Source organism: Canis lupus, chromosome 12 (genome assembly GCF_011100685.1).
Source record: "Canis lupus familiaris isolate Mischka breed German Shepherd chromosome 12, alternate assembly UU_Cfam_GSD_1.0, whole genome shotgun sequence".
Classification (NCBI taxonomy): domain Eukaryota; kingdom Metazoa; phylum Chordata; class Mammalia; order Carnivora; family Canidae; genus Canis; species Canis lupus.
In genome coordinates, this window is record NC_049233.1 from 27,261,199 (window position 1) to 27,273,232 (window position 12,034).

At 42.5% G+C, this 12,034-nt stretch overlaps 1 protein-coding gene across 4 annotated transcripts; it reads left to right on the forward strand.

Annotated features, from left to right (window-relative positions):
• The first annotated feature begins 2,843 nt into the window (after window positions 1–2,843).
• On the forward strand, window positions 2,844–11,517 carry PTP4A1 (protein tyrosine phosphatase 4A1). 4 transcript variants are annotated; one of them, XM_038554424.1, is made up of 6 exons: window positions 2,844–3,064; window positions 6,448–6,995; window positions 8,033–8,125; window positions 8,444–8,574; window positions 9,535–9,609; window positions 10,055–11,517. In XM_038554424.1, exons 2-6 carry the CDS (start codon window positions 6,891–6,893, stop codon window positions 10,170–10,172), a joined length of 522 nt encoding a protein of 173 aa, XP_038410352.1. In that variant the 5' UTR covers window positions 2,844–3,064; window positions 6,448–6,890; the 3' UTR covers window positions 10,173–11,517. The 4 variants fall into 4 exon arrangements, with proteins under 4 accessions (XP_038410352.1, XP_038410355.1, XP_038410353.1 ...); XM_038554427.1 differs by having other exon boundaries at window positions 10,059–11,517; XM_038554425.1 differs by having other exon boundaries at window positions 2,855–3,064; window positions 6,451–6,995.
• The last annotated feature ends 517 nt before the right edge of the window (window positions 11,518–12,034 follow it).

The following is a 12,034-nucleotide window of genomic DNA, read 5'->3' on the forward strand; positions in this document are numbered from 1 at the left end:
TTACTAGATCTGCCACCCCTGTAAGGATATCTCTATTTGCTATCATCAGAATTTACTGATTTGTTGTCTTCTGCAGTGTTTCATCTTCCCTAAGGATCTTCCTCATAACTGTCTTATAGTCATTTTTATCTCTCAACTTTTGGATTTTGCATTTTGAATATGCTGATAAAAAGTCCTGCCTACCATGATGAGACATGTTGGATACGTTTTGCTGAGAAAAGTAACTTACAGCTGGGCATCTTATTTAGTAGGAGAAGTCTTCCATCTCAGGGCTTCTTCTGTAGCTTAGAATAAGCACTGGATTTCAGCTTTGGGTTTTCTTACCTCTGGATGTCTGGACCACTATTTGCAAACATGTTGGCTCAGTCTGGAGACCTTCTGCTAATAAATGCAGGTGCTGATGCTCCAAATGAAAATCTGTGGAGGTTAGTAGATCTTCAGACCACAGGAGTCTCCTGACCAGTATTGGGATTGACTATTGTTTGCTGAGAATCAACATCTTTACACTATTAGGCTGAGAAGACCATACACCCTTAGCACTGTAGTGAACCACCATGGCAGCTGCCAGAGTGATAGGCCGAGAGCTACCCTGAGAGAATTTAGCAAACTGGTCAGCAAGACCATATTTGTACCTCGCTTAAAGCGTGTTCTTTCTCTCAATAGCAAAAGCTTTCTCTAGTTTTCCATCCTAGAACTATGTCCTTTTCAAAGCAGAAGAAGAGGGTACACCATCTGAGAGACTAAGACCTCTGGAAGCTGACTAATGTACTTGTGAGTTTGAGCCTGGCTTTTAGAGCCTGATAAGCATAGCTGACTGGATACTTCATGTCAGCAGTACTTGTGGTAATTACAAGATGTGTGCATCACAAGGCTCACAACTTGCATCACAAGTTCTACAAGAAAACTGGCTAATACTGATTTGGCTCTGCTTACCATTTGTTGAGTTTATATCTTGTCCCAGCAAATTCATTTTTTGAAAAGTCATTACATGAAAAACTTTCACCACTCCAATTAGCATCACTGTGCTGACCAACTTTTGGAGTGAGAGCAGCTGATTGAATGTTTTTCAGCTGCACCATCATATGCGTTGGTCAAGCTTTTTGTTTATTATGAAGTTAATTCTGCCCATGACACACACTATTAATATTTTTCTCTTGGTGTCCCATTAACATTTTAACTTTATCAAAAGTCTCTGTCCTATGAAAAATTTTTAATTTTTATATAATGAAATCTGCCCTTTTCTTTGTGACTTGAATTTCTCTGACCTACTTAGGAAGGACCCTCCCACCCCAAGATTTTTTCCACATAACTTTCTGACATAACACTTTTAAAATATTTACTCCTTTAAAGTTATTTGTAAAAGGACATTGTTTCTCAAGCTCTTTAGTTTTCCTTGATTTAGGTGCATTCAAGTTTCCTAAGCGAGTAATTTCCTTAAAGCGAAGGTGATTTTACTTTTGCTTCTGTAAAAGCCTGACCCAATTCCTTTTTTCAAAAGTGCTCACTTTGTGTACAGAGTATATGTTTATAAGAGTGCTGAGTAACGACCCAAGCACCGTCTCTAAATAATAGTACTAGTAAGTCCTACAATGCTGCAGTACACTGACCGAGGACACAATAACCTGATCCCTGAAGCCCTTTCCAATCAATCTACTGCTCAGTGAAAACAGCAAACAAAAGGCCTCAGTGTTAGTAGAAAACCCGAGTTCTTCATAGCCAGGTAAAAGTCCGATTTGGTCCCTTCCATCAAGTAGAGGAGAGAGGGGGTTTCCGGATCATAAGTGACAAAATTGCCCTTGTGTAGCACAAAACAATTACGATGAGGCTTTACTTCTTAAGGGCCTAAATCATGAACACAGTGGAGCCACAGAACTGAAAATGAACCAAAAAAAAAAAAAAAAAAAAGCTTTAGCTTTGACGCAAAGGATTACAGCAGTCCTTGACATAACCAAAGATTCTTAATTTTTAAAACGCTTCCTTTTAGCAATGACTAACCTTTCGTTATCTGTGACAACACATCAAGTGAGCAGCAGTACAAAGGATGCATGTGATTTCGAAACGCCACGACGGAGCCAACTGCAGTTGCCCGCGTATGGAGTATGGAGGCGTGACCACAAGAAGACTCCGGGGAGCGTGGGGTTTCGTCCGCCTCACCGGGGACTCTCCCGCGCTCCCCCAGCAAAAGTTTGGGAAGTGCCCCCGGGGACAAGGGTTCACCGAGCGCAAGCCTAGGGCCGCGGCATCCACGGTGTTGAGTCACCGGCTCCAGCGGTCGGTCGTGCGACATAAATACGGTTTGATGACGGAGACGGCAGTGGCGCAGGTGCCAAGGTAAACCGCTGGCAAAGAGGACTGTGGTTTGACTCCGGGCAGAGTGAAGCAGGGTCGCGGCGGAGACACACTCGCAGCCCTAAAGGGATTGCGTTTTAAGTGGAGGCAACTTCAAAGCTGCGCACGTGACCTGTGCGCGCCCCTCGGCGGCTTTAACTATGACAACCCGGGTTTCCGGCCGATCGGCGGGAAGCTCCCCGCCGCCCGACCCCGCTCCCAGCGCTCGCCCACCCCCGGCTCCAGCCGCCCCCGGGTGCCCCCCGACTGCCCCGCCCCGCCCCGCCCCGCCCCGCCCGGGAGATGCTACGACTCCAGCACTTCGCCATTCATCAACCGGTTCACACCGGCAGCGGCCGCCGCGCGGTGACGTCCGCGGGGGACGGGCCTCCGCCCCCGCTCGTCGGCGCTCGGCCCGGGGCCCCCGGCCCTGATTGGTGGCCGGGAGTGCGCACGTCGCGCCGGCTATAAAAGGGAGGGCTCGTGACGCAAGGGCGCCTCGCGGCGCGTATTGGCTCCCTGTGCTGCGGGCCGGCTGGGCGACGCGCTCTTCTGGGAGCCGCTCACTGCATGGTAGAGTCTGGTGCCCCCGCCGCCGCCTGCGAAGCCGCCGCCGCCCCGCGACGACCACCGCTACCCCCTGCCCTGCAGCCGCCGCCGCCGCCGCCTGTGTCGCCGCCGCCTCGGGACCGGCTGTATGATTAGGCCACAATCTTCAATGAGTAAACATATTCCTGTGAGTATCCGTCGCACCGCCGCCCCCGGGGCCGGGGCTCCGCGGCCGGCACCCCCCGGCCCCCCCGGCCCCCCCGGCCCCCCCGGCCCCTTTGTTCGGAGCCCGGCGTCCGCGCCCCTCCGCCCCGGCGCGCGGTTCCGGCGGCCCCTGGCAGCGGGGGCCCGGACGGCGGGGCCGGCTGCGGGGAGGCGGACGCCGGGGTCCAGGGCGCTGCGGGTCGGCGGTTGGCCGCCGGAGGCACCGGCCTCCTCGTCCGTGCCGAGCCGGGGGCGGCGGGGCCGGCGGGGGGGCGGGCGGGGGCCGGGCCTGCGCGGCGGCTGGGGCGGTTTCGGCCACCGCCGCAGGCCGGGCGGGGCGGCACAAAAGCCGCTTTGTGACCGCCGCCTCCGCCCTTGGCCCTCCGGTCTGGCGCGCCCGTCCGGGCCCGGCGGGCTCCGCGGCGTCCCGAGGCCCCTTTGTTCGGCCGAAGGAGAGCGGCCCGCCTGGGGCGCGGGAGACGTGGCCCGGGGTGGGGCGAGGGTTGCGCGTGTCACTGCGGAGCCGGATACGGGGAGGGCGCGGCGGCAGGGTCGCACCGGAGCCGGGGCGGCCGGCGAGGCTGATAACGGTCTCGGCCGAGAGGGCTCCGGGGGCGGGGGCGGGGGCGGGGGCCGGCGCGGGACGCGAGCCTGGCGCGGCCACCCCTGTGCTCCGTGGCCCGGACCGGCGCCTCAGACAAAATGGCCTCGGCGTCCGCGCCTGACTGAAGGCGCGGCGCGAACCCGTGATTGCGGCGCGGACAGGGGGCGCCGCGGGCGGGCCCCGGCGCGGAGCTGCGGCCTTCGGGGGCTTTCCGCGAGGTGCCGCCTTGCGGGGGCTGGAGCGCGGCGCCGCTGTAGGTGAGGAGGCCGCCTCCCTGCCCTGCCCCGCCCCGCCCTGCGCCCTGCGCCCTCAGCCTCCACCTGGTAATTCGAGCTGTTCCGGATTTAACGCCCCACTTCGGGCCGTGGATAATGGGAACAAGTCGAGTCTTGTCCTTTCTCTGGGGCGAGTCGCGGAGAGAGAGATGGTCCGGGTCTGAGCGCCCTGGGAACTGCCAGGACTACTGTTGCACCGAAGCGAGGGAGTCCACGGCCGGGCCCCAGTGTGCGCTTTGCCTGCCAATCCTGGGGGCCCTGGATGGCGCCTTTTAATCGGGGACGACTTAGAACTGGTCCCGAAATCCTTGGTGTAATGTGTTGTTTGCCTGCTTTTTTGGCTTGTGGCAACAGTAGCCGGCCAGAGCCAGAATTCTGAGGTTTATCTTCTCTCCGTGGAAGCCTTCTGCCATTCCAAGAGTATTAAGTTATTTGCGCTGTAGTTGGAACCGCCGACCGGCCTGGGATCCAGATTCTGAGGCAATGCTTCCTGTTACTCTTTTCCTTTTTTTTACGAATTGTGTTTGATGGCAGTAAATCAGTTGAAAACCAAAAAAGCTAGGTAGTTCCCAAGAGGAAAGCAGCATTGTATGTATGCTCTAGGCTAGACGCGTTACCCTAAGTAGATCTGGGGCAAACTTTCCAACCAACTATTGCGCACAGTGATTATACGGATTAAGGGCTTTGACTCTGCAGTCTGAGAACCAGACTTAAAGCTGCACAGAAATTGCTTTGTTTCCCCCCTCGCGTGTGTTATTGTGATTATATCCAATGATAGGTGGGAAGGGAAAGAAATGCCTTGGTATTTCCGAGCTGCCTATTGTGGATAGTTTTTCCTGTGGCGAGGAAATTGGTAATGAGGGAATGAATGCTTGGGGCAGAACAGATGTTAGGGAGTTGCGGTCACTGCTCCGTCGGTGGAAGTTCCCCCCCGGCCACTGGATGGCTCCACTAAGTGATTTCTGTTGCTTTCCTCTGCCTACTGATGAAACTAGCCTCTGTGAATAGAGAGGGCCAAATTCAGCTGTAACAGGAATTTTAGCTATTAAGCGTGGAAGTCCTGATGTGAAATACTGTCTTTCTCAAACATCTGCTTTCAATTGAATAAAGATAGAATCTGTGAATCAGAATACCGAGCTACGAGTCCTTGCACTGAACAGCTTCACAAATGACTTCTTTAATTCATTGTGTGTCCCGGAAAGGCTGCCAAAATTCATTTATTCTGAGGAAGTTAGTATTTAGGATTTGAGGTGAAAGTGTAACAAATTACTTTCCAGATTACTGCAGTCTGTAATAGAGCCACATCCTTAATGGTAGTCACTAATGTTTTAACCCAGCTCGCGAGTACATGAAGGTACAGTCTCAGAGGGCTCATTTGAACAAATTTGGAATTTGGAAAGTCCTCTTTCTTCTGAGACAACCTTGTAAGAAATGACTCTTGATTTAGTTCCTTTGACAGAAAAATGAAATGGTTTTTTGACTTGATGTTTTTCAATGATCTGCCAGATCTCCATATAAATTCTTCGAAATCTAGCAAAACTATTCTAGAAACTGTAACTAGCATGGTGCGAAATGCTATTTAAAGGTGCAAAATGAAAATAGCAGATAGTTTGAGTTTAACTTTAAGCCTTTGAAATGCTTATATTTAAACTAAGGGAATCTTTCGTTAAAAGATTTTGTTTGGTAATTTGCCCTTGAGTGTACATACAGTGTTTGGGGCAGTGGCTGGCACTTGGTGCTCTTGTTAACCTATCAGTTTTTCTTACTTCTCTCTTTACTCCTAAGCGCACACAAGTTCATTAACTTCCAGAGACTCAGATAAGGAAAATCTGTTAAAAGGGAATTATAAATTAATAGGTTGCTAGAGATCAAATGAGATAATAGTGTTATGTGGAAGCATTTTGAAAACCAGTTTCTTTTTTTCTTCTTAACATATTGGTTGAGGGGTGCCTGGCTGGCTGAGTCAGTACAACGTGGGGTTGTTAAGTTCAAGCCCCACATTGGATGTGAAGATTACTTTAAAAATTAAAAGAAGTATATTGGTTGAGTCTTTAGAGGTGTAAGTAAATTATGTAAAGTTTTCATTAAGTTTACAATATGTAGAAATATTTTATTGGAAAAATCAATGTAGAACGTTTGTAGATTTTATAACATTGTAAAGCCACCAACTATTTAAAAGGAATAAATAATGGAACAGTATGTGTAGGTGATCTTGTCTAAATATAACGCCGGTGTTCTTCGAGGGGTCTATGTATTAGGTCATTAATTTCAATTAAAAGTAATCTACTTGTGAGTGCTTGTTTTATGGTTATTGATTTAATTTGCAATCACCCTTGTATTTCTGTGATTTAAGTAAAAGTTGAAAAGGTGGCTTGGGCCCAAATTTGAAAAGGTGATTGTGCACTTAAATACTACAAAAGCATATAACGTGTTCCTTTGAATTGGAAAACAACTTTTTTCTTCTCTCTCTTTTTTTCTTTTAAACAGCAGTTCTGTGGTGTTCTTGGTCACACATTTATGGAGTTTCTGAAGGGCAGTGGAGATTACTGCCAGGCACAGCACGACCTCTATGCAGACAAGTGAACTGTAGAAATTCATTACTACTCCACCAAGAAGCCCCCATAAGAGTGGTTAACCTGGACACAGAAGTGTTGAATTGAAATCCACAGAGCATTTTACAAGAGTTCTGACCTGGATGGGGTAAACCTCAGTGCACTTCCTTTCTATTGCCTCAGTATTACTGGATTGAAGAATTGCTGCTTCTTGTTAGGAGGTTCATTTCATTTCCCATTACTCCCAACTTCATACTCAAAGCACTGAGAATTTCAAGTGGAGTATATTGAAGTAGACTCAGTTTCTTTGCATCATTTCTGTATTCAATTTTTTAAATTCTTTCATAACCCTATTGAGTGTTTTTTAATTAAATTAACATGGCTCGAATGAACCGCCCAGCTCCTGTGGAAGTCACATACAAGAACATGAGATTTCTTATTACACACAATCCAACCAATGCGACCTTAAACAAATTTATAGAGGTAAGGTTTGATACTTTTTTTAATGTCTTAAACTGATTGCGGTTTATGATGGGGCTTTTTATCAAACTAAACAGTTTAGGAAATTTTTACTGGTATACCTATATTTCAGGTCCCAGAAATGAAATACCAGTTTCTTCTTTAAGTTATACAGGAAAATAATTCTGTACATTTCAAAAAGGACATGTACTTGAATTAGTTTGGATTTGTAATAAGATCATCTAGTTCTTGCCTCACAGTTTGCCTGTTTTAATCTATATTAAGGGCAGTATAACAGTATGATTCTCATGTACAAGAAATTTATAGGAGGAAGGCTGCCACTTAAGAGATGATTTATGTAGTCTAATGACTAATACTGTAACCAGAGTTAGTTAATATCTTGGACCCAATTTGATGCTTAAAAGCCGACTTTTAGCTACTAATTATAATTAGTAATAATGGATTATGAACCTTAAAAAGGCTTGTAGTTTTAAATGCTGTGGGGTTTTTTCACTGTACTTACAGGGTTTTAGAATCTTTGGATGTACTTTTTAAGGTTCTGAATTACAGTGTGTACTTTGAATGAGCAAAAGTTTAAAGAGTTAATGTAATCAAGCCAAGTCAGATTACTTGTGGTCATGAGTGATTCCTTTGGATTCTGTTTACCTTTGTCCCTGATTTGCTTCTGTCATCTCCATCTAGCCAGTGTTACCATGACTATAAACAACTTCCATATATGAAGGGCCACAGGATTTTTTTTTTCTTTTAACTTCTTATTTATTAAACATATGTCTAATATTCCCCTTTTATGTTATTCTAATGTTGTCATTTAAAACAAAAATTAACTTCCCAGGGTTGAGTCATGAATGTGGGTGGGTATGAAAATAAAATAAATAAATAAAAATAGAAAGATTTCACTTTCCTATAAAACATACATTTAGGTTATACCATTCATTCCATGATTTTCTGTCAACTAGCAATACCTTTTGGACAATTGGTGAGCAATAATAACGTAGTTATAAAAGACTTCGTTAAGTGTTTTTTATGTATGTTTTATCCAGGAACTTAAGAAGTATGGAGTTACAACAATAGTTAGAGTATGTGAAGCAACTTATGACACTACTCTTGTGGAGAAAGAAGGCATCCATGTTCTCGTAAGTGTTTAATAGTTTCTATGTGTTTATGAGATAGTGCTACAAAGTGACCAACTTCAAAAAACTTGATTTCTTTTTAAGTTATTACAAAAGTGTGCAGCATCTTAATTTCTAAATAAAGATGAAAGCTAAGCAAAGCTTTGAAGTAATGAGATCTTTATAAAGAATCAGCATTTATTTGCATTTCATGGACAGTGGGGTTTCATAAAATACATGTTTAAGCATATTAACATGCTTTTGAAGGTACTTGAGTGTTAGAATTATTAGTTGACATTTATATTTAAAAATCTAAAATGTTTATTCATTCTTTTGATTTAGGATTGGCCTTTTGATGATGGTGCACCACCATCCAACCAGATTGTTGATGACTGGTTAAGTCTTGTAAAAATTAAGTTTCGTGAAGAACCTGGTTGTTGTATTGCTGTCCATTGTGTTGCAGGCCTTGGGAGGTAAGGCGATTTCTTAAATCTATTTAATGCTATTGGTCGTGATTCTAGTAAAAACTTGATTTTAGGTCTAGTAAAGATTCAGTTATCACTTTGTGAGTCAGTTTGCTTTGTTAGGTTACATATTAAACTAAATTTAAAAGTAGGTGAATGTAATAGAATAATGTATTCCAGGACAGCTGGAACTAACAAATGCTGTAGTTGTAATTTATACTTGTCTCAGTGAGCACAGTTGCTCACAGAATAAATCGTGTGTGCTAGGTTATATCAATGATATTGGAATCATTGTCCAAGCTCATTGGGGGAAAAAATTAAAAACAGTTTCTAAGGTAGTTTGCGCTGCATATGGGTTGCTTTTGATAGCACTCTTGATCCTGGAGATTCCAACTCAGTGGGAACTCAACCACGTAATGCCAAAATAGCCATATCCAGATTTGTGAGTATCTACCACCATCCCCACCAGCAAAAAAAAAAAAAAAAAAAAAAAAAAACAGTAAAATGAACATTGATGCCCCTGGAAAGGGTGGTATGCAACTGTGTCACAATCTCATTGATAATAAACAAAAAAGGAAGCAGACATTTCCAGATCTTTAGGAAAAGGAGTTCATGACCTTTAAAAAATTTTTTTTCGCTGCTTAGAGTCAGAAAAAAATTGTCTGCATTTATCAAGATTTACCCCCCCACACCCAAGGTTGACCTCAAATAATACAAGTCTTAATTACTAAAATTATTTGTAACAATTAAGGGCATCATCGTTCATTTTTGGTCCTAGATAAAAATCTGAATTTGGTAGGGAAATGCTGATGCTTTATTAGTTTTTTAACATTATTGCTATAAGGTATTACATAGGAAGGGTAGTAAATGATAGTACTTTTAGGTTAAGGAATGAATGTTTATTAGAGCATTGAATTTTTCAGGATTTGATTTTGAAAAAGTGATTTATCAAAACTCTTACCTTACCAGAGCTCCAGTGCTTGTTGCTCTAGCATTAATTGAAGGTGGAATGAAATATGAAGATGCAGTACAGTTCATAAGACAGTGAGTATATAATGAATTTTCATTTCTGCATTGTCAGTGAATTTTATTATTGAGAAACCAGTTTTTTCTCCCACAGCATATCTATCCATTATGTTCATTTTTAAGATAGTATTAAAACCAGGAAATAAGATCTTACTCTTTTTGCACTCCATGTAAATGCTCCTATTACAGAGATTCTAATCAATAAATTTGTCTTTTCTTGGCTCTCATATAAGTGGATATATAAATTTTTGACTATTGTAACCAACACTCGAGAATTTGGGATTTTTTTAGTACCCTTTTTCCATTTACACATGTGTGCCAAACTATACATTAAGCATAAAGTCACAGCATATGAATAAAAGATAAATTGCCAAGGCAGATGATAATTGGTGTATAGCATAGTAAACAGTAACATGGAGGGATTTTGCTTTAGTAACTTCATCTTTTGTTTCTCTTCATCCAGAAAGCGGCGTGGAGCTTTTAACAGCAAGCAACTTTTGTATTTGGAGAAGTATCGTCCTAAAATGCGGCTGCGCTTCAAAGACTCCAATGGTCATAGAAACAACTGTTGCATTCAATAAAACTGGGGTGCCTGATGTCATTGCCTTGGAAGTGGAACTTGAAACAGGACCTAATTTGTCATATATACATATTAGCCAATATGTTGGCTTGGTGATTAAGTCTAATGAAGCTTCCATAGGAGTATTGGAAAGCGGTTTTATCAGGCCACAAGTTTGATGGAATTGCAACCTCTATGTTTGGGTTACGATCAAACTATTTGGACACTTAGCAAAAGTTTCTTGCTTTACAGCATTTAAAATGTGCTTATCACTTGTACCAATTGACCTTTCCTGAAATCATGCAGTATTGAGTTATGTCTTTAAATCTATTCCCATGCCAGAATCTTATCAATATATAAGAAATTTAGAAAGATTAGGTGCCAAAATACCCAGCACAATACTTGTTGTATATTTTTAGTATCAGACAGAACTAAAATCCCAGGAACTATGAACACTCTGGACCTTATGTGGTTTATTCCTTCAGTCATTTCAAACATAGAAATTAGGGCCTATATGGTTATTTGCCTGCTCACTTTATGTTTACATCTCCCACATTTATACCAGTATACATCAGGTTTGCTCAACTCTCTTTTTTTTTTTTTTTTTTTTTTTCCTTTTTTTGGGGGTGGGGGGATTTTTACTAAGTCTTAAAATTATTTCATGTCTTTCTACAAACTTCATTTTGTGCTGTTATGGAAAACCTCCATTTTGAAAATCTACGTTGTACAGAAGCACATGTCTTTAATGTCTCCAGACAAAAAAGCCTTACAGTTAATTTTAATGTTTGCACTTTGGGGTGCAACTTACAGGGAGGGCCTGAAAAAAGAGTGGGAGGGGGCTATTAAGTATTTTTAGTAAATGTTGCCTTTGTCTTGTGCAGAACATGTAGAATATGCTCTTTAATTTAGTAAATATTTTTTTAAAACGTAGAGATGCTTTGTTATTGTAGCTAAAACAATTCTTAATCATAAAATTTCTGAAATTCTTGTATTTTTTTTTCTTATCTGAAGTTGTTTACCAACTTATTTTTGTTTGAAGTGTGATTTTTTTTTCTCTTCCCAACCTCTCTTGCAAAAAAAAAAAAAAGTGGGTTTCTGCTAATGAATTGAGCAGACATCTAATATTTTATATGCCTTTTGAGCTGTGTAACTTAATATTTGGATACTTGATAATTTGTTTTATTATGTAATTGATAAAATGGTGATGTGTATTAATGTTAGTTCAACCATATATTTATACTGTCTGGGAATGTGTGGTTATAGTTCTGTGGGAGAAATAATTTGTCAGTGTTCACCAGCTTGTAAAAATCTAGTGCGAGAGCTTAAACATCTAAATAAATAATGAAATGCATTTATCATCATTGAAATTGTTTGGCTTAAAGTTAACTTATTTTGTAGAAAATGATATAAATGAATTATGCTTCACTTAGTGCCATTTGAAGTATGACCTCTTTTTTTTAACCAATGAAGGATTAAATGAAGTTGACATTTAGTAAGCTCTTTACACAATTTAAGGTCATGAGAACTGCTTAATATTAAAAATACTTTCCATTATAGACTTAAAGGTTTACATCGTTTTGAACCAATGTACTATGCTGTATGGAGAAACTGTAGAGGAAGGCCTTAATTTGAAGCTCAGTTCCACCAAATAATAACTCCATTTTGGGCAACTTCTGAGCCTGTTTTCTCATTTGCAAGTAATAGATGTCTTTATAGGTTTTGATATTTGAACACAGTGTTTGGCACGTGAGGGCTTAATAACTGTTAAATTCCATTCGGTAATCTGAAGTACTTCCTTTGCATATAGCTCATGTTAATCTAAAAGGGAGAGATGTGTCTGTCTGATTTTTATTTTTAATATGTTACAACTGAGTAAAATGCAAA

Bases quoted from the DNA above. Each gene is read 5' to 3' on its own strand.
- PTP4A1 (XM_038554427.1), top strand. From the start codon at position 6,891: ATGGCTCGAATGAACCGCCCAGCTCCTGTGGAAGTCACATACAAGAAC. The intron at 8,126-8,443 runs GTAAGTGTTTAA...CTTTTGATTTAG, and splicing joins AAGAAGGCATCCATGTTCTC to GATTGGCCTTTTGATGATGG. The intron at 8,575-9,534 runs GTAAGGCGATTT...TTACCTTACCAG, and splicing joins TGTGTTGCAGGCCTTGGGAG to AGCTCCAGTGCTTGTTGCTC.